The sequence below is a fragment of the Onychomys torridus genome, chromosome 17, assembly GCF_903995425.1.
Source record: "Onychomys torridus chromosome 17, mOncTor1.1, whole genome shotgun sequence".
NCBI classification, from domain to species: domain Eukaryota; kingdom Metazoa; phylum Chordata; class Mammalia; order Rodentia; family Cricetidae; genus Onychomys; species Onychomys torridus.
Window position 1 is genome coordinate 30,383,650 of NC_050459.1, and position 24,930 is coordinate 30,408,579.

The 24,930-nt window shown below is 44.0% G+C and overlaps 1 protein-coding gene across 1 annotated transcript in view; it reads right to left on the reverse strand.

Moving 5' to 3' along the window:
* Lonrf1 (LON peptidase N-terminal domain and ring finger 1) overlaps positions 1-10,130 on the reverse strand; it is a 32,384-nt gene extending 22,254 nt beyond the window's left edge. The window contains exon 1 of the mRNA XM_036166508.1: positions 9,370-10,130. Coding sequence (XP_036022401.1) covers positions 9,370-10,078 — 709 coding nt within the window. The 5' untranslated portion in view covers positions 10,079-10,130. The remainder of the gene's footprint in view (positions 1-9,369) is intronic.
* Positions 10,131-24,930: the final 14,800 nt, after the last annotated feature.

Below are 24,930 nucleotides of genomic sequence, written 5' to 3' on the forward strand. Positions count from 1 at the left end.
GAATTAGAGGCTAGCCTGATCTACCTGATGAATTATAGGACGACATGGTGAGACCTGGCCAACAAAAAGATTTAAAAAAAAAAAAAAAAAAAGTGTGGTGGTCCTGAACTCTGTGATCTCATCTGGCTGTTTCCTGCCACCAGGCATGCGTCTACCTCTTTGCCATTATTTACCTCTAGGGTCTGTCCCGAGTCTTGAATTTTTACTCCAGTGTCACAATCGTACTTCCATCCTGCTATAACTCTCCTCCAATCAGCCTGTCCTCCATCAGAAAGTACTTCCGCCTCTCTATGAGGAACAGTGCTGTCTTCTCAAATTCACATCATCCTTAGCGCGGAGAAGGCTCTTCTCTGTCCCAATGCTCCTGTTAGAGAAGCTAGCCTCCTCCTGCCAATAGCTTTACCGGTCCTCACCATCCACAAGACAGAGATGTGAGTGAAGCCCTGCCTCTCTCAGCCTTATTGTTATCTTCACCCCCCCCCCAAACCCCCATTTCAATTCCCAATGAGAGACGACTGCTCTTCGGATGCCAGTCTACGCCCCGACTCCTCCCTTCACTCGGTCTTCCCTCCTCATCCTTCTGTCCCTTACATAGCCCTCTTCTTCTCTGCGTGACTTTTCCAGCCAACGTGTGACTCAGCTCACCAACCTCCTTTCGGGATGCTTTCCTCTGGAGTCTGCCTTGGTACAGAAGATCATTAGGATCAATAGTGTGTGAGGTCAGACGACTTGGCCCCTCCTCACTGTCATCTGGGGAAAATGACAAATATCCTTTACTTCACTTAGCTCTGCCTGAGGAGTTTAAGGTTTTAAAACTTAACCAAAAAAAAAAAAAAAAAAATCTTGCGCAGTAGAACAGGTGTGCCCATGCCACAGCACCCACGTGGAGGTCAGAGGACAATCTCAGGCATCAAGCCCTCAGCTTTGACCTAAAGACAGCGTCTCTCCTGTTCCAATGCTGCGGCTACCAGGCTGGCTGGCCACTCAGCCTCTTGCTGTTTTCGTTGTTGGCTTCTCACCCCACTATAGAAATGCCAGGGTGACAGATCCACGGTACTGCCTCAAGCTTTACTTGAGTGTCCATGCATGCACTCACCTAGGAAGACATCGCCCCACCCCCCCCCCCCTGAAATTTATTTTTATGAGACTGGGCCTGCTGGCTCGGATTTGTAACCTCGGCTACTAGGGAGACAGAAGCGGGAAGATCTCAAGTTCAAGGCCTGCCTAGGCAACTTAGTGAGGCCTGTCAAACTAAAAAGTGAGGCAAGCTGGGGATGAAGCTTGGTGCTGTAGGGCTTGCCCACATGCATGAGACCCTGGTTGTAACACATGCAACTTGCCCACGCTGGTAATGAAGGACTCAAGATTCTCAACCCAGGGTGTTCATGCTGTTCACCTCCACACAGCTAGTAATGAGAAATGAGCACAGGACTGATGCATGGGACACGGGGTGGGCTAGGCTGATTGTCTGTCATGGTATGTGCACAGCCTTGGAAAGCAGCTCCGTGTTGAGATAAGGGACGTCTCTGTCTTTTACTCTGTGTCCTGAGTGTTTTGTGATCTAAGGGAAACACTAAAACCTGAGCCGTCTGAACTCCTCGGTCAAGTTCTCATTTCCTCTTGCACGTGGTACTGTCGTCTATAGACAGCTAAGCTCTACTGCACAGCTGAAGAAACTAGACGAGCCGCCCACGCACACCATGGACTGAAGGGGTTCTCTAGCCACGGTTCCTCATCACCGCGTCTATCTTCAGGGATCTACAACATTAGCGAGAATCTTAAAAGTTGTTTCTTTAATCCACCTTAAAGATTTTTTTTTTTTTTTTTTTTGCCGTAGTGCAAAAGTTCTAAAATGCATACTGAGAAATTCAAAAATAAAGAAAGTTAGGAATTAAGGTGGATAGGGTGGTACATGTTACGACTTTCAGCATGTGGGTAGGTTGAGGCAGGATGGGGAACTTGAGGCCAGCCTGTACTAAATGTGTTCAAGGTTAGCCTACATGATACAGTAAGAACATACCTCAAAAGAAAATATATGTGTGTGTGTATATATATATGTGTGTGTGTGTATATGTATATATGCATATATATTTTTCCCTCTCACTCCCCATCGCCTCTAAATAGCCAGTATCTGTACCATGAAAAGACAAAATCGAGGTACACTAGCTGCAAACTTTATCCTAGGGGAGGAAGAGCAAGGCAGGTGGAGGCAGGTGGTACCCTGGGCAACCAGGAAACTAGTGACAGGCGAACTCCACTTCCAGCTGTTCCAGCAGCAGCGATGGACTAAGGATCACACGCTCCATCATCACCAATACCTCAGACTCTTCTCTCCTCCAGAAAATCGTCAGGGACAGGTAGGGATGAAGTGTTCTGAGCTGTCACATGTGGGAATTTGGGAATCCACATCTGCACAAGTCAGGAGTCTTACCATCAGCTCAGTTACGTGAGTTTTAGTTTAACCAGTCTTCAGGTTCTCCAAGGTGCACATACACCATCATCACTGCACACTGCCAGTGGAGTTCTCATCCTAGCCAGGAGACAGGCCAGCCAGCTGTGACCTGATCATGTATTACAACAAGCATGAGTCTATCCAGAGGCAGAGACGGTTTCTTTAACAAAGACGGGGGTCATGACCACAGGAATCATGACAATGGAAACCATATAGTAACGACAGAGAGTGCCTGTCACCTCAGCATAAGTGACAAAAAAAAAACAAAAAAACACTGTTTGATTATTCTTGAAAATCTATAAAGAACAGCTTTACAATTTGCCACGTTTCTTTATACAAATTTTAAAATCCACATCTAGTTTTACACAGAAAGGAGAATTGTGGTTGCAGTTTAGTTACACTGATACCACGTCAATGCTGAGATCCATCCATCTATGCATCTGTCCGTCCGTCTGTCCTCTGTCCATCTGTGTGTCTGTGTAATAACAATCTCACACTGAACCTGAGGTCATCAATTCAGCTAGACTAGCTTGCCAGCAAGCACTGTGGAGTCTCCTTCTTTCTCCCCAGCCTTGGGATTAAAAGTAGATGCTAATAATGCTCAGCTTTCTCCATGGGTGCTGGGCAGAGAACTCAGGTCTCCATGCTTGTGTTGCTGCCTCATTTTCCCAGCCTCATCTGTGGGTTTTATGAAGACAGAAGGGTTTCCATAATAGGAAGTGCCACAATTCTTAACAATTTCAGACAGCTTGGGATGGGCGAATTGTATAGATTAGCTGTATTATAGAGTAAGTATTTTAAATACAGTATCTATTATACTGAAAGAAATCTCTTGCCAGTGAGAGAGATTTCAACATTCAAGTTGAAAGGGTTATGCATGTTCTGGTAATCAGAAAATATGCTTTTTTGGTGATTCATTTTTATTAGCATTTTGAGAATACTTATTGGTTACATTTGGGGATAAACCATATTATTTACCTCAAAAGTATAGGTTCTGTAAAAGGTTTTAATGAGTTTTAAAACTCTAATTGAACACACAGGTCAAAATCGAAACATGTTACTATGTCCTAAAATTTCAGAAGTTTTTCATTAAACCATGTTTGATGTATGGCTGCACCACTGGATATTACCCATCTCTACATGTTCACCTGTGCAATAAGATTAGTGTTGCAATTATTTTTCAAGGAGAACAAAATGTCAATGCATAGTCAGATAAAACTCTGAATCAGTTTCACTAAAAGTATTCTTTTTGAGGTGAAGACCCACGCAGCCGTATCATGGGGAGACAATGCCCTCCTTACCCATATGCCTTCCGCCACATTCAATGTGACATTTCAGTCAGTAGAGATCTGCATTTCTGACAGCAATCCTACAGGATTCTAATATCACCTCGCTGTGTAGGCCAGTCCACTCAGGCATGCCCACAGACTACCAAGAGACAGGCTAATGATACACCCTCAAGTGATGTAGGACTCTTAGCAGTAAGTTTCTACATTGTGTGTGTGCACACAATGTCCTCATGGATGGCCTTATTATTTCTTCCTTATTGATATATTAAACTATCAAAATATCCAATGAGTAACAAAAAAATAAACTTTTCCATTGTTTTTTGAGTAGTCACAGGTGAGGAAAAAGATCCCAAATGAGGAAAAAGATCCCAAATGAGGTGTGGATCCCAAGATGTGGGTTCAGGTTCCCTTCAGGCAGCTTAACTCTTTGGCTCTCAATTTCCCCACCTAGAAAGTGCTTCTCTATAAAACAGTTATATCGGAGGGCATGGTAATACATGCCTTTACCCCAGCACTCAGGAAGCAGAGGTAGGATTATCTCTGGGAATTTGAGGCCAGCCTCAATTTGCCACGTTGTGGAGACTGGACACCACAGCTGTCCAAAGTGAGTTGGGGAAAAAAAAAGAGTTAAACAAAGCTGCTGTCTTGTAGATCAGAGTGTTCTGAGGTAATTTATTTTCTGTAACAACTCAATTCCAATTCTGAAAAATACCTCATAATAAAAGAAATGGAAAACTATACCATGTTATCTAAAATGTTACTTGAGGAGGCTGGAGAGATGGCTCAGTAGTTAAAAGCACTGGCTATTTTTGCAGAGGACCCAGGTTCGATTTCCAGCACCCATACTGGGCACTCGCTAATAGCCTGTAACTCCAGCTCCAGGGAACCTGACATCTCTTCTGGCCTCTGCAGGCACTAGTACACATATGGTGTGTGTGTGTGTGTGTGTGTGTGTGTGTGTGTGTGTCTATATATATAGACACATGCATTTACACACACAAACAAATTTTAAAAATAACAAATCTCTAAAAAATATTTTAAATTAAATAGAAACAATTTTGAATAAACAAAAAGTTACTGTACAAATAACTACAAATCTAAGGTAACTATGTTTTGGTATATTTTTCATTATTTGATGAATAAGTGACAGGTAAAGTATGGAAAGTACTTATTTAAAACAAGACACTTAAAAGGTATTTATAGGGCCAGGTTTTCCATCTTCTACAACAAAAAGACTATTATATCAGTCTTTTTAGTAACATAACACTGTAAAAGCCTTTCAAGCTCCTCATTAACTAAATGACTATAGTATCAATTAATTAGAAGTTCATAATTAACAAATTCAATTCTTAAAAATATTTTTGAATAAGTATCATTTTGCTACAATTAAATAAACCAGTAATACAAACTCTGCAATGACAGGAACTTTATTTTCTTCTTTATTCTATTTCCAGAGCCTAAAACACGTAGCATATGTTCCTGCCATATCAAAGACACTCAGTAAATACTCGTTGAATGAACAGCATGGAGAGTTAATATTCCTTACATGCTAATACTTCAATCTACTCCATTTGCAGGGGCAAGTTACCTGGTTTCTGCTTAGTTCTAACTTGACTATTGGTCTTAGAACCATCCGCAACTCTTGGGCTTTCTTTCCCCAGCCCATGAACTAGAAACACTGATGCTTGCCTTTCAGTTCACACGGGTTTTGGAGCGTTCAGCTAAGATGATGGAAATGAAAATATTCTGTGAACTGTAAGCAGCACATATCTGCCCGTGTTCTTTGTGAACAAGGATATAAATACATTTAGAGTAAATTCAAATGCAATCATTTGAAACTGGTTGAATTGTGGAAGACCGCAAAGCTCTTTACATTCTCTTTAAACATATTCAGAATGTATTGGATTTGATCAATCTTTTTATAACTAAAACTTTGTAGTATTTTTTTGTTTCCCCAAACTGATATAGCAGGCTGCTACTAACTGACATGCATAATCTACAATCAGGATTTCACTTTTATTTGGTAATAATGTATATAGAAACTGGAATTGAGCATGAAACCACAAGGCTTAGATTTCAGTTTCAGCCAATTCACTAACAATAACAAAGCATTCGCATTGTGAAACTGTCTATGGTTTTCTGTGTGAGGCACTTTTTTTGAAGCAGTTCACATGTTCCAATCAATGAATTCTCACAGCATCCCTCTGAAAGAGAGACCACGCTCACGTTTTAGACAAGGAAGCCAGAGCACAGAGAGGTCAGGCCACATACCCAGGTCACACAGTAGGTAGAGGCTGTATCCTGCAGGACTCAGGTAGTCTGCTTCCAGCGTGCACAGCTTTGTCATTAGTCATAAAACATCTCTAGCTTTAGAGGCCTCAACTTCCTGCTGAAGGTTCCCTGAAGGATCCATTCACACATACAGAACGACTGAGAGTCAAAAACTATATAATTAATATTAAAAACAAAAATCTGGGAAGGTAAGATAGCTCATCCAATAAAGACATTTGCTGCCAAGCCATTCCCAGGTCCAACATGGGAGAAGAGAAGCGATTCCCACAAGTTGTCCTCAGGCTTCCACACGCACACCATGGCATGAATGTGTGCACATGCAATAAAGTAAATAAATGAAAACATTTTAAAAACCCCCTCAAAAATGCTTCCCTTTCCTTTAACAATTTAAATAAAAGCGCACACCGGGTTTTTTAGTAAGCCAGCTCAAACTGTCAGTTAGACTGTTGTGTTTTCATCTGGTGAGTGGGGACACAGGAAAGAGGGGAGGTCAGTGTAAAACCCCAGTGTAAAAAGACAGTAGCACTCCACAGCGGGATCAGTTCAAAAGACTTTAGAAAGATTCAAAGCAGAAAAGACTTTTACATAAGCTCCCTGAATGCTAAGAGGAAAGTTATGAAACATCTGAGAGTTAATACCAAAAGATCAATGGATTAAATGTTATCTAAATATATTTCAATGCAACAGAACCTTATGTAATCTCAATGGGACTTCTGATTTTTGGCAAGGGTTTCCAAGCTTTCTTTTTCTGTCGACAGGGACAAGTTGGGTTGTGTGTGGGCCAACTGCAGACTGGATTTTTTTTTTTTTCTAATAGTATTTGTTCCATTCTCAGAAACATGAAAAATTACAGCAAAGGATTTTTTTTCATTATCAACAATGACAGTACCATTAATAACTATAGTTGGGACAATTATAAATGCACTTCAAATGCTTACCTAGTTAACTCACCAACTCCAAAAAAAAGTTAGCACTGGCAACTGTATGGACAGATTTATGAGGCTAGCAGCTAGCAAACTGTGGTGGGTTGTTTGTTTTGAAGGCCGGGAATGCAAAGCAGAATATTACACATGCCAGGCGAGCACTCTACCCCTGAGCTATACGCCTACTCTTATTAATGCCCATAAATTATGAAACATAAATTTGCCATCTACCAACTAAAATGTTTTCTCTAATTGTCTCCCTTTATCTCACATGAAGAATTCAAAAGATAAAAATTAGTATCACTGAGATACATATTCAGGTGCAGTATCACTGATTCTTGAGAAACCTACAAAATAAGGGGAAAAAATAAACCAATAAGCCAACAAAGTGAAAGGCAAGAGACCTGAGTTCTAGTCCTGCAAAAGTGTGGTTACATAGCGTGTAGGCAAATTCTACATGCATTCTTGAAGCTCAGAAAACAAAGAGTTCATCATTCATGGCTTTTTCTATTAAAGATAATGTCCTGATCGAAGCCCTAGAACCTTAATATTGGGCACAGGATGCTAAGTTAGTTCCTCCTTAGGAAATGAACTCATTATTCTCCCATGACAGGACCTGAATTGATCAGGTCAAATAACTACATCAGACGCTAATAACAAATATTGCTTCAAGTTTCACTCTCGATTATATACTAATGACAAAAAAAAACTTTCATTGGAAATAGGCATTAAATTTTCTGTTAGGTGAACTAGAGAGATAGGTGAACCCTGGTCAACATGGAAAATGGAGGGTCTGAGCTGCCTATACAAGCCACCACCCAGGTGACTGTGGACAAGTCACTTGTCCTAGCTCTGCTTCCTCATTAAGGTCAGACCACAGCCTGTTACTGGATGACTGGAACAGCCAAGTCCAGCTTCCCCACTGGACTTTATTCACCCAGGTAGCTAAGTCACCCCCACCAGAACCGTGGCTTGCAAGGCTTTCTTTTGTTCTGGATTTATCACTCTAGTTTATTAGTGCCTGCTCCTCATGAAGATTCTGGAAGACAATGAAAACATGCCATATTTGTACTTTAAACTCTAGGGGTATGGCTGACTCTGCTGTCACCTGTTCAATATGACCAAAAGACTCACGAGATGATACTTTCTGTAACAGTTTATAACTTACCTAAAACCTAAAATCAGTTCATATTTCCAGTGTCACTGATTTCCTAGGGATTATTCCCATAAGTAATTACTTGTAGCAGGCAACAGATACAAAGTATGCCAAACACCAGGTGACCAACAATGATACTGTTAACGTTTGGGCCTGATTAGTTTTTCACGTAGGAGGCTGTGAGTCTGGGAATGTTCAGCAGCATTCTTGGAAGGGCTTTAGATGTCAGTATTGACACGACCCCCAGAAGGAGTCGCCATCCAAAGATGTCTCTAACTGCTTTTCTAGATATAAAATCCCCAGGCGGTAAGCTCCCCCTCCCCAAACACACACACTCTCAAGGGCCCCTCTCCCCAGCCCCGGCAGAGAATAACCGAATTCAAAGATCTAAAGAGAAACTCGTGGTTTTACTAAGTTTGCATGACCCTTTTTCGCAGCCTAAAGTCATCTCAAGAAAAAACGATGAGCGGGGAGACGAGGACAAGGCTGCTGCTTCTTGGAGACGAAAACATAAACAAAAGACAGACAAAGCTTCCCTTCACAGGTCTACTGCGAGTACGGCAAACTCTTGCTGGGAGGCTACCTCTCCACCAACACCAGGGGGTATGTGGGAGCACGCCCAGTGGTCTACGGAAGCGGGATCTGAGGGAGGCAGGTGGCGGTTCCAGGAGCAAGCGATCCCGCAGGCACTTTCAGGTAAGAGTTGACCACCTCGTGGGCAGCCGGCCACCAACTCCGAGCCCGGCCGCCGCTGGGCCTCCGGGGTGCCGGTGCCCGCGCCGAGCTCCCGCCACGCCCACCGAACGTCACCCGTTACACAACGCCCCCCCACCCAGCTTATGCAATTCTGCCCTCCCGTGGCTTCCAATTGCCCCGGTGACTTTAGTGCAAGACCAAGGTAGACGCGGTACCCCCGAGCTCCTCCTCGTCCGGGATGGGGTGGAGGGGGATGCTCGCCCTACCCGGGCTAGGGTGGGGAGGGGGGCTCCCCGGACAGCGCGCAGCGGGAAAGCCCGCGGCCCCCACCTTCCCCGCGCCCCAGGCTCCGCGGCCCGGGGGCCCCGCTCCGCGCGCGCACGAGGGAACCTCGCGTCCGCGCCCCTCCCCGCGCCGCGTCACTCGCGACTCCCAGGCGATCCCCACCGTGACCGAAGCACCCCGGGGCGCCGCCCCCTCCCACACCCGCGATCCCCGCTCGCCCGGCCCGCACCGCACCGCACACCGCACACCGCACCGCACCGCAAAGCCCCTCGTCACCTGCTCGCAGGGCGTCGCAGGCGGCGGCCAGGGCCTCTCGGTAGCGCCCTTGGTGTAGCAGCTCCCCGAGGCGGCCGGCCGCCCGCGCGCGCTCGCGCTGGCCCGGGAACCACTTCTCCGCCAGGTGGTTGAGCACGACGCTGGTTCGGAAGTCGGCGATGGCGGCGGCCAGGGGCGGCGGCCGCGGGGTCCCCTCGGCGGCGGCGGCGGCGGCGGCGACAGCGGCGGGCGGCAGGCGGTCCCGGCACAGGCGGCAGCGGGCTCGCAGTTCCCTTCGCAGGCAACGGCGGCAGTAGCTGTGGCCGCACGGCACGGTCACCGGCTCGCTCAGGAAGCCCCGGCAGCCCAGGCAGCTGAGCAGCCCGGCCGCGCCCGCCGCGGGCGCCGCGCTCCAGCGCAGCCCGTGCCGGAGCCGGTAGCTGAACACCAAGCAGTCCACTAGCGACCCGAGGCGCTCGGGCCTGGCCGGGGCCCCGCGGCGCAGCGCGGCCGCGAACGCCTCCAGCGCTCCCTTCAGGTGGCCGCCCAGCGCCAGCAGCTCGCCGCCGCGGACCAGCAGCTCCCGGCGCCGCGGGTCCGCGCCCGCGCGCTCCAGCCGCTCGCCGCCGCCGCCGCCGCCCACTTCCCACGGCCGGTTCCGGCTCAGCGGGCCGCCGGCCGCCTCCCGATTCCCGCCGGGGGACGCCCTCGCCACGGGCGGAGACGACATGGCCCGCGCAGGGCTGCTCCGCCACCGCCGCCCGCCGCTACGGTCTGGGAACCTCCGGGTGGCGCGACTCCGCACGCGGCCGGCGAGCAGGGGGGCGTGGCGCGCGGACATGGCGGGGCGGCGCGCGCCCGGGGAGCCCCGGGGGCGGGGTCTGGGCGCGCGGGGCGGGGCCTAGCGAGGCGGAGCGGGGCGGGGCTTGGCTGCGGGGCCCGGCCTCCCGACACGCGGCCGGCCACCCAGTTCCCCGGAGCTGCTGGCCCACCGGTCCCACCCTCTCTCAGCCCCTCCTGGAGAGGGATGAGAGATCAGATGATCCCCAGCGGGGATCTAATTGGCTTCTCTGACAAGGAGGGCATGGCTCGTGACTGAACAAAGCCCGGCGTCTCTCTGGCGGCCTGCCCTCGGACACCTCCCGGAGCCCTGGCCCAGTCCCCAGGACTCTAAGGTGGGCGTCTGCGCACCCGCAGCGCTGTGGCCCCAAACCTGCTGAGTAGGGACTTCGGCCCCTCCTGATGATAGAAAGAAGCCTTGGGTGGCTCTGGATGTCCTGGGTGACTGCTGGCAAGAACAAGCAGAGAAACTAGGAATGCACGGTGGGATGACTTTGAGACTCAAATCTGAAATCGGCCAGTTTAACACACACACACACACACACACACACACACACACACACACACTCCTGAGGCTGTTTCTTCCCTGCACGCAGCTAGGTTAGTGCTGACTCGTGATGAAAGTTCATGAAGAGTACGAACGACAGGAATGAACTGTCCTAATGAAGCCCGATACCGCTAAATTTTAATTTAAAAAGTGCAATACACCAAAACCATAATGGTTAAACAAAGAAGCCCAAAAATGTTAAACAAACCCAAAAATGCACTTAAGAGAGTGAAAGTCCCCAGGTTCCTCAGGTGCGCTCCACATCCTACATGTACATACTAATCTACAGTTGCTTAAAGTTTTGAATGAGAACACGGGAAAAACATATTCTCCCGATGGCGGAAACCAGATCACTACAATGTAAGCAGTCTGCAGCTTTGTCGACAGAAGACGGTTTGGCTCATATATAATGGGTTCTAGTCCCTTTAAATGTGACAGCAGCAAGTTTAATACTCTCAATGGAAATATTTATAGATTTGATTACAGGGTACTGGTTTGTTAATGTAGGAAGGGATTTGAGGCTTTTTGGTTCTTTTTCAGATACTTGGTAACAGGAAGGGAAATATATTTGTACAGGAACCCCACAGTCAGTTTTATAAGAAGATTTTAGGATCTTCTCACTGTGACTTTATCATATACAGTGTTTAATAAACTATTACCTTTCTTTGAAAATTTTTACCTGCGATTTTCAAAATAAAGCAAGTTGATAGTCATACTGTCAGAAATTTGCTAACAATTGATGATGCCCCTGTTAACACAGAGCAGGTAATGAAGGTTCCAAAGTGTCTTCCTGCTACACAATGAGCAAACTCTATCTTCAGAAACAATAGGCGGGACAGGAAGAAAGAGGCAGAGAAAAAAAGGGTTAAGAACAGTCCCAGGCTCCTACTCCAGCAGTGATGCAGAGTTTCATATTGTCTTTGAAGCATGCTACAGACAGGCAAAGAGCACCTCATCATCATCTGTGGTGGGGAGCACGGACAATCGTTCATGAGCAGAACCGTAAATCTAAGTGACCAGGGCAGAGCAATTGTGTTTACCTTATTTGTGTAGCTCTGGCATCAAGCCCAGGACCTCCTGCCTGCTAGGCAAGCCCCCAAGCATGGAACCACAGCCCAGGCAGAACAATGGTTTTAATTAGATTCTTAGGTATTCACTTAAGACTTAAAAATCTAACCAGTATAGCAAACCACACACACACACACACACACACACACACACAGGCACACACCATTCACTGTTATGCTACATTCTTATCCCCAGCAGTTTTCAAACTGTGCCCTAGCAAACATTTCATTAAGTGCAGATCATGATCAGAGTATCATAAATTGATGCACATGTATTTCTTTTCAGATCCAGTTTAAATCAGGTCTGTTATGAAATTTCTCTCGAAAGGAAAATGGGTGCTTTAGAAAAAGAAATGAAGAATCACTCTGTCCTTTGGAGTTTCTTCCCCTAATGAATAAGACGGATACACCTGATGCTGGCATGAAATGAAGTGCTACAATTATGATAAGGTTGGGGGGGGAGGGGACGGTAGGAGGAACCACATCCTGTTCTCTGTGGCGTTTGTGAATGGTTATAATTCATGTTTGCTGGTTTATACATTTACATAACCTGTTCTCTCTCATTTATGTAACTTATTTATGTAAGAGGCTGTACTTCCACTGTGGCCTTTGTATGCAGCACAACTTCCCCAGGAATCAGGAAGCCTGAACACAGTAACCACCGGCTTTGTAATAGGTCACTCTTCTGCCTTTCTGTACCACCAGAAAGGGTATGCCCTTTGATGCAACTGCCTCTTAAACTCAGAGGAGAGAGAAATTAGTAGCTTCGTTCGTTCATTTTCTAAAATGTAGCCTTTGGTCTCTGACTCACCCAGAAGTCTGTGATGAAAAAGAGGGCATCCTGCAAGGCAGTCCCTGGGCAGGAGGCATCTAATGGCTTTCAGAGCTCTCTCCTTTTTCCCGCGAGCATTACTGGTTCTTGTCATTCTTTGCTAACAGAGTAGTAAAGTCAGGAGATTTGTATTTCATTTCAGTTTTTTTTTTAAAGTGTTGTCTTCTAAAATAGATCAGTTATGTAAGAGAGGCAGAAGAAAAGTGTATCTGTTTCCTAATTTGGAAAATGCTTATCACCATCGTTCCATACTTATCCCTCCTGCCCGCTGCCCACTGCCGCACCCCAAGACTTTTCCTGTTATAGTTAGAATGTTAAGAATAACATCGACACAATGGTCTTCTTGCACACAATTCGGCAGAAGGGCATTTGAACCTCCCGTTTGTACAGTCAATGAATTTACCATTTGTTTTGCACATTATCATTAAAAAAAAAAGACAGCTGAGTCTCAGCTTGAAAGACCATGGGCTGGGGGATGTAACACAAAGGTAGAATTTATACTTAGGCAGTTCTGGGTTCAGTTTTACACACATATAGTATACATACATACATATATACTTATATACACACACATATATATATATATACATACTTACACACACTCAGTTACACACTTATAGTATACATACATACATACATATATACTTACATACATATATACATACATACACACACACACACACATACAGTCCATCTCCTGGTTCAGGTTAATGACATTCTAGCAGTTAGAATCTAGCTAATGCACTGAAAACTGAACCATAAAGCCTCATATAATCAGCCCACATCCAATAGTATTTCTATAGGTGAAACACCTATAGAAAATCTTCCTTCTAATAAGTTTCATTCATTACATATGAAAGCAGAGCTGAGAGACCTTTGGCTTGACAGAAGTCCTCTAGGGAAGGGAACCCAGACACCTTATTGCTAACTATGTTCCCTGGGTTGTTGGGGGAGGTCGCATGCTTCACTGGCCCCGGTCTGCCATCTGTACAGGGGACGAACTCAAAGTGGCTCTGAGTGGCCTTCTACCTTTGGAGCCTAGCTGGAGAAGTTTATGTGAAAGCAAGGGCAGGTGGAACAGTGTCTCCCAAGCTCAGGAACACAGCAGGATGACACCTGATGCAAATGGAACAGAAGAAAGAGGCTGAAAGGGAGGGACCGAATCTTGAGAACTGTATGTTGTTGCTACACATGCAACCCTGCTCAGAGCAGGTGGAATGAGCCTCTGGGACAGGAACATGATGCAGCCACTGGACAGGGATCCCCTAACCCTTACCTCGCTGCTTACCCCTACTATAAATCTGGGCGAGGCTGGAGAAAAGCCTGGGGAGGGGGGGGGGGATGGTTATGTAACAGGCATTTGTAAGGAAGTTTATATAAGATGCTAAAAATACAGTATATGATCGCTGCAATAGTGTTCTAAGTGAAAAGCCCTAATGAGGACAGCCCGAGCAGGTTAAATAGAGGTGATCCTGAACAGACGTCTAAACCCTTGCAGGGCAGCTTGCAGTGACAGCTGTCTGGGTACAACGTACCTCTTGCTGAACTGCCTGCTAGCTCTGGGAGGAAAACTCAAGGGTCTTACTAAGGGTACTTGCCCTAACTCTTCCAAAGACTCTAGGAGTACTAAGCATGTAGTTGCTACTCTATCGTATTATATTCAAATGAATGTGTTTCCCGAGTGTTGAGTTCTTATAAAGAAATAAGCACAGTGATGAACCTCATATGCTAGTTCAATTCTAAGAACTAGCTACCCAGGTAGTTCTCTGGTACCATTATCATCTGAGCACACAAACACACACACACACACACACACACACACACACACACACACACATATTCACACATACCTCCTTAGTACCATTATCATCCAAACATACACATAGATGCAAATTCACACACACACACACACACACACACACACACACACACACACACACAAGCATACACACACAACCTCCTTAGTACCATTATCATCCAACACACGCATAGATGCAAATTCACACACACACACACACACACACACACACACACACACAAGCATACACACACAACCTCCTTAGTACCATTATCATCCAAACACACACACAGTCACACACACTCACATACAAACATGCACACACACACACACACACACACACACACACACACACACACAGAGCCCTCTAGTACATAAGCTCCTTGGAACCTGGGATTTCCGCCCTCTTTTTCACTGATGAGTCTATAGTGTGAGCAAGACATCGATAGGTAATTGTTAACTGAGCCCATTCACAAATGGGAGATATCATCTGATGAGCTGCTTTCCTGTTAACACCAAGAATCTGTTTTTTGCACTAACATACTGGAACACCCATTTTTCTCCCCTTCCTTCCAGTTGTGGCTTGAAGGCATCCTCTTAAAATTCAGGTGGAGCATTGCCTTCTCTGTGATGGTATGGGGGAGGGGGATTGGGAAGCCATTGGGATGTGACAGTGGAGCATCATGAGTGATAGAACTTTTATAGGAGGTCTGGGGGCTTGCTCAGTCTCTGTTGTTAACTGTCATTATTACTATTGTTATTGCTATCGCTCCAGTGCTGAGGATAGAAGGCACACCTTCATTAAATATCCTACAAGTTGTATTGACTGATTAATGCTGTGGATTATGCACATGGTTAATAATAAAGCTGACTGGTCAACAGCTAGTCAGGAAGAGATTGAGTGTGAGAACCAGATAAGGAGAATTCTGGGAAGAGGAAGGGCAAAGTCGGGGCAGACGCCAGCTAGCTGCCAAGGAAGCCAGACATGTTGAAGATGAGGTAACAAGCCACAAACCGTGCAGCAAAAAAGAAATATGGGTTAATTTAAATGTAAGAACTAGTTAGTAATAAGCCTGAGCTACCTGCCAATCATTTATAATTACTAAAAGCCTCTGAGTAATTATTTGGAAGCTGCCATGGAACAGGATATCTTGCAATTATATATGATAGTTCAACATGCCCCCCACCTCGTACATCTACGTAAAGCCTTAGAAAGCTTACAAAGGTGGGGGGGGAGTTCTAGAACACAGAAATGGAGCCAAAACCAGCTTCCTAGTTGTGTCTCTCATGCAGGCTGTGGTCCAGAGACACAGCAGTATGCAGGCTTGAGCTACAGCATGGTGGATTTCCAAGATGGTACACAGAGGCATCTCCAAGTTGTGCAGTGTGCTATGTGGTGGATTTAGCTTTTGTTCATACAGACAAAAAGGGTTAAAAAACACATAAGAAATCCATAAGAAACACAGTAAAAACAGATTCAGACAAAAAGGCCTCTAAATGGGTCATGGTATGTTTAAACGATGTGCTTAGGCTTGAGAGAGAAAAGAGAAATATATTTATTATATATTATATATATCCTTAAATTAAAATATAGATTTAAAATAATAAAATAAAGTCCTTAAAAAGGGGAGTACAGTAATATAAAAAAAATGAGCCATGCATGAATGGAAAATACACAGAGAGTCTGGATTACATATGTTGTTGTGTTTTATTTGGATTTTTTGACTGTTAACAAGCTAACTCTGAGAGACATTTGATTGTGGGGACTGCTAGGTTAAAACAACCTTTATATTTTAAAAATATATTGACTTCAAAATTTGAGTCTGAGAATGTTGCTTTGTGAAGGGGGTTGTGCTTATGTTTCCACAGAAGGTGAGAGTCTATGGATTCATTTTGAGTTGGAAAAGATCAGGTTTGTTTGAGGAAGACCCCCTGAAAATCCAGACTACAGACATGGGAAAATAAACGTAACTACAAGATGCCTGGCACGTATTTTACTTGCTCAGACATAAAACAAAAATTTATCTTTCACTGCTTTTGTAAAAGACAGAGTTTCTACTTCTATTAATATGGATATATATGTTACCTTTAAAAGTTTATATGTTTTCAGAACAAGGGGGCCAGACACCAATAAAAATGGATGACCCAGATGATCCAATGTTTCAATACACCTCTGTTAGTTTCCTCTGACTTCTGCACCAAAACAGCTTTAAGGCTGCTGGCTGAGATGGACCAGCAGCACAAAATACCCCAGTCAGGACTTGACCATCATTTTAAATCTTATCAGAGTCCCCATAAGATTACTAGCACCACCTATCATCAGGAAATAGTCTAGAGAACTACACCCAAGTTCCCAAAATATTACTTATGGATGTTAGGTTTCAGTTAAGGGGATTGGTTAGAAATTGTTAATGGTCATAGTCAATCTCTTTCTAAAGAAGAAAGGGGGCTATGATATAGAAATGGTGTGGAAAAGTGTAGATTATTATGAAAAAGGGTAGATTATTGAATCTACTTTAATACATAAAACAATTGTTGATCTCAAAATACTTTACATTGATATGAATGTTAGTTTACTGATACAAATTTAAAGTTAATTTTGTTATACCCTATGTATATTTCTACTCTTGTTTAAGGCATTATGTTTATGCAGCTCATTTAAAAATGTAATGTGTAATTAAAAACTACAGATTAATAGTCATCTATAATAGTCAAACTTATAGCCATATTAGGTCTTCTAGGTATACAAATTTATATTTCAATTAGGTAGGTAATCTTCCAACACTTCAAAGACTAAAGAATATGGCGTTCAAAATGTTTTAATAACTTAGACTTTTCATGGCAATGATACACATCTGTTCCTGGCAGGACCAATTACTTCAAAGAGATTAGTGGACATTGAAGAAACTCCTTATGGAGTTTGCTTTCAGTGTGGCAAGGCTAGCCATTTTGGTAAGAAACTGCTCCTACCTGGACTGCTTGACAATATGCTATATAAACTGGACATGCAGGACCCACAGGAAAGTGACCACTGAACCTTGCCAAAACAATGCAGGATGGTCCTTCAGGTTCCTGCTTCACAGAAGAAACTGCCGGACATTCTGAAGGACACAGAGGAAAGTGACTGACAAACTTGGCCAATATAAATAGGATAGTCCTTCAAATTCCTGCTTCATTAAAAAGCCTGCCAGATACTCTAGAACTATTGGCTGGAGACAGATGCCCCAACATTACAGAACTTTGGATGACTGTCCAGGCAGCCAGATGTTTCTGTCATTTCTAGACTTTTGGAAGTTGCTTGCAATGCACTTCTTGTTTATTCAGGTAATAGTATATCCTTCTGGGCCTTTGATAGCCCAGACTAGATAATGATAACTATAGTTCTCCTTAGTTATGATAAAAGATAAATTAGATATGAAACTGTAGACTCACAAAGACAGGACAGATAATAGAGTATTTTTTTTAATTTTGCCAAATACAAGTAGACTGGATATTGTTACTGTAATTCTTACTTGATAACTGTTTTTGTTGTATATGATTTTACTATATTAAGGTCAAAGCCTTTTTGAATTAGAAAAAAAGGGGGAAATTCTTTGGGTTATGCTCATTGTTAATATGGACTGATATGTTAATATGGACTGTTATGATGGACTGATAGCTGGGAGGAAGAGATTGAGTGTGAAAGCCAGAAAAGAATTCTGGGAAGAGGAAGGATGGAGTCAGGACAGATGCCAGCCAGCCACCAAGGAAGCAAGATGTGTGGAAGATGAGGTAACAAGCCACGAACCATATGACAAAGCATAGATAAGAAATATGGACTAATTTAAATGTAAGAACTAGTTAGTAATAAGTCTGAGCTACCTGCCAATCATTTATAATTAGTATAAGCCTCTGAGTGATTATTTGGAAGCAGCAGTGGGACAGGAAAACTTCTGCTTACAGATTAATATTTCAATGATTATGAAGATTTTGCATGTTGAAGATTCAGATCCAAATTATCATGGGCTGTCTTAAATCCCTAGGTAGCCATTTATTGCCTACCCTTGTATGTAATGTAAAATCCTTGTAACTGTTAGGGAAGTCCTTTTAGAATGTACAGACTTCTAGCTTTTCTCCAACATAAAAGCTAAGAATATCATCAGACAGCAGCTGAGACCTATAGCTGAGATGCCCTGTAACCTGTCTACAAGATGTGTCCAGCCATGTATTTTAAAAGTGCCCTGATTTATAGTGTCCTTTGTTCTGCTGCTACAACAATTTCATAAAACTCTTCCTATGGATTTGAGGCAACCTGAGGATGTGTTCTCAAACCAAAGCCACTCATATTTGGTAACAGAATACTCCCTTTTATTCCCCTTGAAGCAAAAGCTGTGTTTTTTGTATCAACACTAGTATGTGGAGATGTGGGAAGAGACTGGCTGTCTGCAAGTGGGAAAAGACCCAAGCAGGAAGACACCTCGACCATAGACACCCAGCACCCAGACCATGGTTCACTAGCCACTTTGTCTCTGATACTTTTTCATAGTAGCTGAAGCAGATGCAATCTCAGTGTCTCCCCTGCCCCTACCACCACCTCTTTCTCTTTACCCATCTGGCCAACCTGACAACCTACCTTCAGAATATACTGGAATCATCTTCCCACTTAGCCCCACCCCCTACCCCCCACCCCTCACCTCCTACCCCCCCACACACCCGTAAGGATCACAGCCCAAGGCAATAGCATCTTTTGTTACAAAATTAAGACAACCAATTTTGTTATTTATTTAGGTACAAGACATTTTTCTTCCCCAGCAGAAACATATATAAAGAAAGTTATATTCAGAAAAAATATAAACAAATAAAGCCTAAGTAATTTGGGCAAGGCTTTTCATGTTATTGATGGCATTGTTATCTTTCTACATGCATAAGAATATTAGCATAAACGTGAAGATTTGCGATTTGTTGGGCTGCCCATGGGGATCAAAATAGCTCGGAGTCATACAAAACTCCTTTCTTTCTTTTACTACCCACTTGTTTTCCAGAAAATCCTTTCTGTTCTACCTTCAAGCTGCATCCAGAATGGTATTGTTTTGCATCTTCCCTCTATCTCTTCCCTGTCCCCAGCCACCAGCACCTCTCACCCTTGCACCCAGGCGCTGCCTCTGGCCTTCCACCCCTTCCTTCTCTACTAACAAGACAGCTGAACGTCTTATCTTGAATCAGGCGCACACTTCTCAGATCACAGCCTCTGCTTCCTGCTCAGAAGGAAATGCCAAGCTGTGACCATGCCCCAAAGTCAGCACTGGACCTGCTTCCCACTCCTAATATCTCTGACCTCACTCAACTGCTGCTGGTCTCCCCATCCTTCACTCCGCTCAAGGCCTGTTCTAGGATTTTGTTCAGTCTCCCTTGCCTGGGATATCCTAGACACCCTCAAGGTTACGCCACTCTCTTTTTATTGGCTTTTGCACAAAAGTCACCTCCTCTGGTGACTTCCTTGGCCCTATTACTTCCCTTATTTTATCTTTAATGTCTCTCCCTGAGATACTATGGATCTTTATCTTATTTGCTTCCCCCAAAGAATATGCATTCTACTCGCGATTTTATCTGCTCTATAGTCAGTGCTTGTACCACAGAACAGGTTATTTATAACAAATTGGATAAGATGGTGTGTACTTGCAACCCAATCACTCAGGAGGCCAAGTCAAGAGAATAAGTGAGTCTGAGGCCAGTCTGGACTACACCTTAACATCTGCCTAGTTTTGTTTTGTTTTTTTAATGTGGAAAAATTGAGAAAGGAGCTCCAGGACTACCTATAGAAACATGTTGCTTGGATGCTCAGTTTCTTGTCGTGGAAGTTGAGGACATGGTCACAATGAGAAAGGAGATTGATGCTAATGAGGTCAAGGATGTGCAGGGACTCACAAGAGGTTAACTATATTCAAGAGAGATACATAGAAATAAAGTTTCAATATCAGCCTACTTGAAAAGCAGTCATTAACCTTGGTGATAGACACTGAGTAAACAGATCCTTTGGAACGTTCCTGAAAGTACGGGACGATGCCCTCACCACCGCCTTCATCCCACATGGTTTTGTTTCGCTCTCACATTCCCGAGATTACACAGCTTGGCTGGGCTGCCTCCTTTGGACGACGAGGCACATGGGACACTTTTTACTAGCATATTTTCAGCTTCTCCACGATTGCTTTTTTAGAACCTGACCTATTGAATAAATCATAAAACATTCAGGATTATAATTTGTGAAATAAAGAGTGTCATGGAGAGAGTGCCTGTATATACATTTTGGCTAAAAGACTAGAGTGGGCCAACAGGGCTTGGAGGACTTTGGTGAAGGAGAACGTCAAGCATACAAAGTGTGAAGACCCTGGGACCAGGTTAGCTCAGGGGATCTTCATCCCAAGATGGTCCACAAATTCACCGCTAGAAAGGGAGAGTGATGACTTCACAAGCTAGAGGAGTCTATGTGTTAGTCAACTTCCATCGCTACAGCAACTGGAGATCCCAGCCCATCATAGGCTAGGCCTATGGTGAGGCAGCTATCATGGTGGGGGATTGGGCAGAGCAAATGGCTCACCTCATGCCCAAGAAGCAAAGATGGATGAGGTGAGGACAGGGACTCAGAATTTCCTTCAAAGACATACCTCCAGCAACCTGAAGATATTCCATTAGGCTCTACCTTTTGAATGTTCTCTACTTACTGTAACAGGATCTTACTAACAGGTCTTATTAACAAGATCAAACCTGAGGCCAGTTATTGGGGTGAACACTGAAAGATCAGAGAAGGAGAAAAAGCCACAGCTACCTCACCTCGCCAGTTCCTCAGCTAGTCTTGTTTCCTCAGACTGGAAGCCTCTGAGTCCTCATCCAGTATGGATCTCAGCTGAACTGTGCTGCTCCAAAGCCTAAAAGCTTAACCAGCCAAATGCTGAACCAGCCAAATGCTTCTAGTTTCTGGTTTTCACTTCTTATATATCTTTCTATTTTCTGCCATCACTCCCTGGGATTAAAGGCTGGACTTCTGGGATTAAAGGTGTGTGTCACCATGCCTGGTTGTTTCTAATGTGGCCTTGAACTCAGAGATCCAGAGATGTTTCTGTCTCTGAAATGCTAGGATTAAAGGCATGTGCTACCACTGAGTGTCCTCATGTTTAATATTGTGGCTGTCCTGTTCTCTGACCCCAGATAAGTTTATTTCAGGGAATACACAATATTTCGGGGAACACAATACCACCACAACTTACCACACTGGGGAACAAGGTGTTACCACATGGTCCTTTCTAAGTACACTCAAGACAAAATTATAACAGTTCATACCCAGGAGACAGCAATGTACAGATCAGAATCAAGACAAGGATTTAAGGCTAAACCAAGCAGCTAAAACAGTAGTTGAGAAAGTCAGAAGAGACAAGGAACAAGATAAGGACTACAGCCGGGAGAAGAACATACCAGATGTCTTGACTCAGTGTCAGTGTGAGCTTTAGGCCAAGCTGTTTCAAGAGCCTTCGACAAAAGATGGTTGTGTCTCTTTTCCCATTCAGAAGAAGTTAAAGAGAATCATCTTAAGTGGAAATGGCATTAAGCAACACAAAGAGCTCTTTCATCTAGTGTGGAATTCAAGTGTCTCAGTCTGCTCCTTCTGCTATAACAAAAGTAGTTTAAATGATAATTTATATTTAAAAAACCATGAATATCTTGCTCACATTATAAAGGCTGGGAAATCCAAAGTCAAAGCATCTAAAGATCTGGTATCTGATTCTGTTATGCCTATGCATAACATGCAGTGTCTCACTCAGCCATCATCAGAGAAGCTTCCTCCTGCAGGAGATGATGGGAACTACTACAGAGAGCCACAAAAGGACAGTGAGCAGAGAGTGAAAGACCTTGGAACACTTAATTGGGATGTCTCCATCAAACTCGTCCCTTTCTGCAAACACTGCAAAGAGAAGGCAGAAAGATTCTAAGAGCCAGAGAGGATAGAGGACACTAAGGAAACAGTGTGTCCTAAATACAACTGGATTGGTGCACATATGAACTCATACAGACCATGGTAGCATATGCAGGGCCTGCACAGGTTCAAACCAGATGTGGGCCCATCATTGAGAGAAGAACTGGACACAAGCTCCCACCCCTAATCCAGAAGCTATCTCTAATTGATAACTGCTCACAAAGGAAATGTAGGTTTTCTCCAAGTCTTACTGGGTATACAAACCACCACACTTAAGGGAGGCCACATCTAATGCCCAGCAATAGACGGCCAACATGAAGTGAACTTAATGGTATTTTTAGAGATGTTTTGTCTCATAGTGTGCTGTGCATTTTAAACCTTATTTGCCTTTTGGTTATCTTTTCTGGGTGATTTTATGATTTCGTGTGTGTGTGTGTGTGTGTGTGTGTGTGTGTGTGTGTGTGTGTGTATGTGTGTGTCTTGTGGCTTTTCTTTGTTTTGTTTTGTTTTCCTCTGTTTGCTTTGTTTTCTTTAGGTTTGTTTACTTTTTCATTGTTCTGTTTGTCTTCTAAATAGAGAAAGAAAGAGAGAAAGAGTTGGATGGGAAAGGAGATGGGAGGATCTAAGAGAAGATGAGGGAGAGGAACCATGACCAGAATATACCACATTCAAATTTTTTTTCAATAATAAAAAAACCAATTTGGTGTCTAGTGAGGGCCATCCAATCCATAGATGACATCTTGCTGCTGTGTCCGCCCCCCCCCCCCCATGGCCAAGGGAAGAGGGCTCTCCACACCTCCTCCAGAAGACAATTTTACATTTGCAGTATCTCCCACATGCTCTTGTTCATGGACACTTGCTCTCCAGCTGGCTTTTGTGGGGCCTTTATGAAGTTAGACCTGGGGGTGGTAGAAGTAGATTACCACTTTGAAGGTTGTCCCCACTTCTGCTAACTCTGGTTCCTGGTCTTGCTTCCATGTGGCTGGCTCCTTTTGCTATGCACCCCTACCACCACAAGTTCCCTCCACTGTGGATTGACCTGCTCATCTGCCATACGTTCCCATCTGTGATGGTGACACCATAGAGGCAAATACACTTTTTCACACTTCAGTTCCGTTTGTCACAGTGATATGCAAAGTAACCTGTAGCTTGAGTTTTCCTCTCCCGGTCCCGCCAGCCCACTTATAAAATAATCACACAGAGACTTATATTATTTATAAACTGTATGGCCGTGGTAGGCTTCTTGCTAACTGTTCTTATATCTTAAATTAACCCATTTCTACTAATCTATAAGTTGACACATGGCTTGTGGCTTACCAGTATCTTAACATCTGCTTCTCTTTGTGGCGGCTGGCAGTGTCTCTCTGCCTCAGCCTTCCACTTCCCAGAATTCTCTTCTCTGCTTGTCCCGCCTATACTTCTTGCCTGGCTACTGGCCAATCAGTGTTTTATTTATTAACCAATCAGAGCAACACATTTGACATACAGAACATCCCACAGTAGTAACCAATATAAATACCAGATTCACCCAAAGGCTTCACTTCCAGGAAGCCTCATAATAGCCCTGCCTTCTCATTACATCACATGAGTAAGTCACCACACCAGAGTTTGGGGTAGGTACTGACACTCTTTGCTGCTGTAATAAACACAACCAAAAGCAACTTGGGGAGGAAAGGGTTTATTTCAGCTTCCACTTCCAAATAATACTCTATCCCTGAGGGAAGTCAGGACAGGAACCTCAAGACAGGTTCTGGAGGCAGGAACTGAAGCAGAAACTATGAAAGAAAGCTGCTTAGTGGTTCATTCCCAGGTCTATGCCCAGCTGGCTTTCTTATACAGCCCAGACCTGCCTGCCTAGGGATGATGCTGTTCATTGTGGGCTGGGCCCTCCCATGTCAATCATCAAATAAGATGACAGAGAGGCCCAAAGTCTTATCTGGGTAAGTCCTCAATTATAGTTTCTTCTTCCCAGTTTACTCTAGATTGTGTTGAGGCTAAGTAGAGTACATATCACAAAAAAGAATAAGATATAGTGTATGGTTTTGCACCAGCTTAAGAATGATAGGTACAATAAAACAGCAGTAAATAAATAAATAAATAAATAAATAAATAAATAAATAGCAGGACTCTAATGAGTTAAGGCTCGACAAGAAATGATACATTTCTGTCATGTGCCCTTTAGTATTTCTCTCAATGCACACAGCACACTAAGTAAGATGGTCCAAGGATTGATGTAGGATGTGGTTTCCATATTCTTATGCCTCAACTTAACACCGTCAACTCCACTATGACACCAAACAGAAGCACACAGTAAATGAATAAAATGTCTTACAGCCAGAATTACTTTGACCAGAGAAGTCTACTTGCAATACGAAAGACAGGAACACATCCCAGCACATGTCACTTTATAAAGACCCTCTCACATGACTAATTCATGTTTGCTCCCAGAATTCTGGTCACCAGAATTATATCAATCTAGCTCTAATCATTGTGAAAATTCCAGACCACTGCACCAGATCCTTATTTCTTAGCTGACATAACTTCTAATCCAGT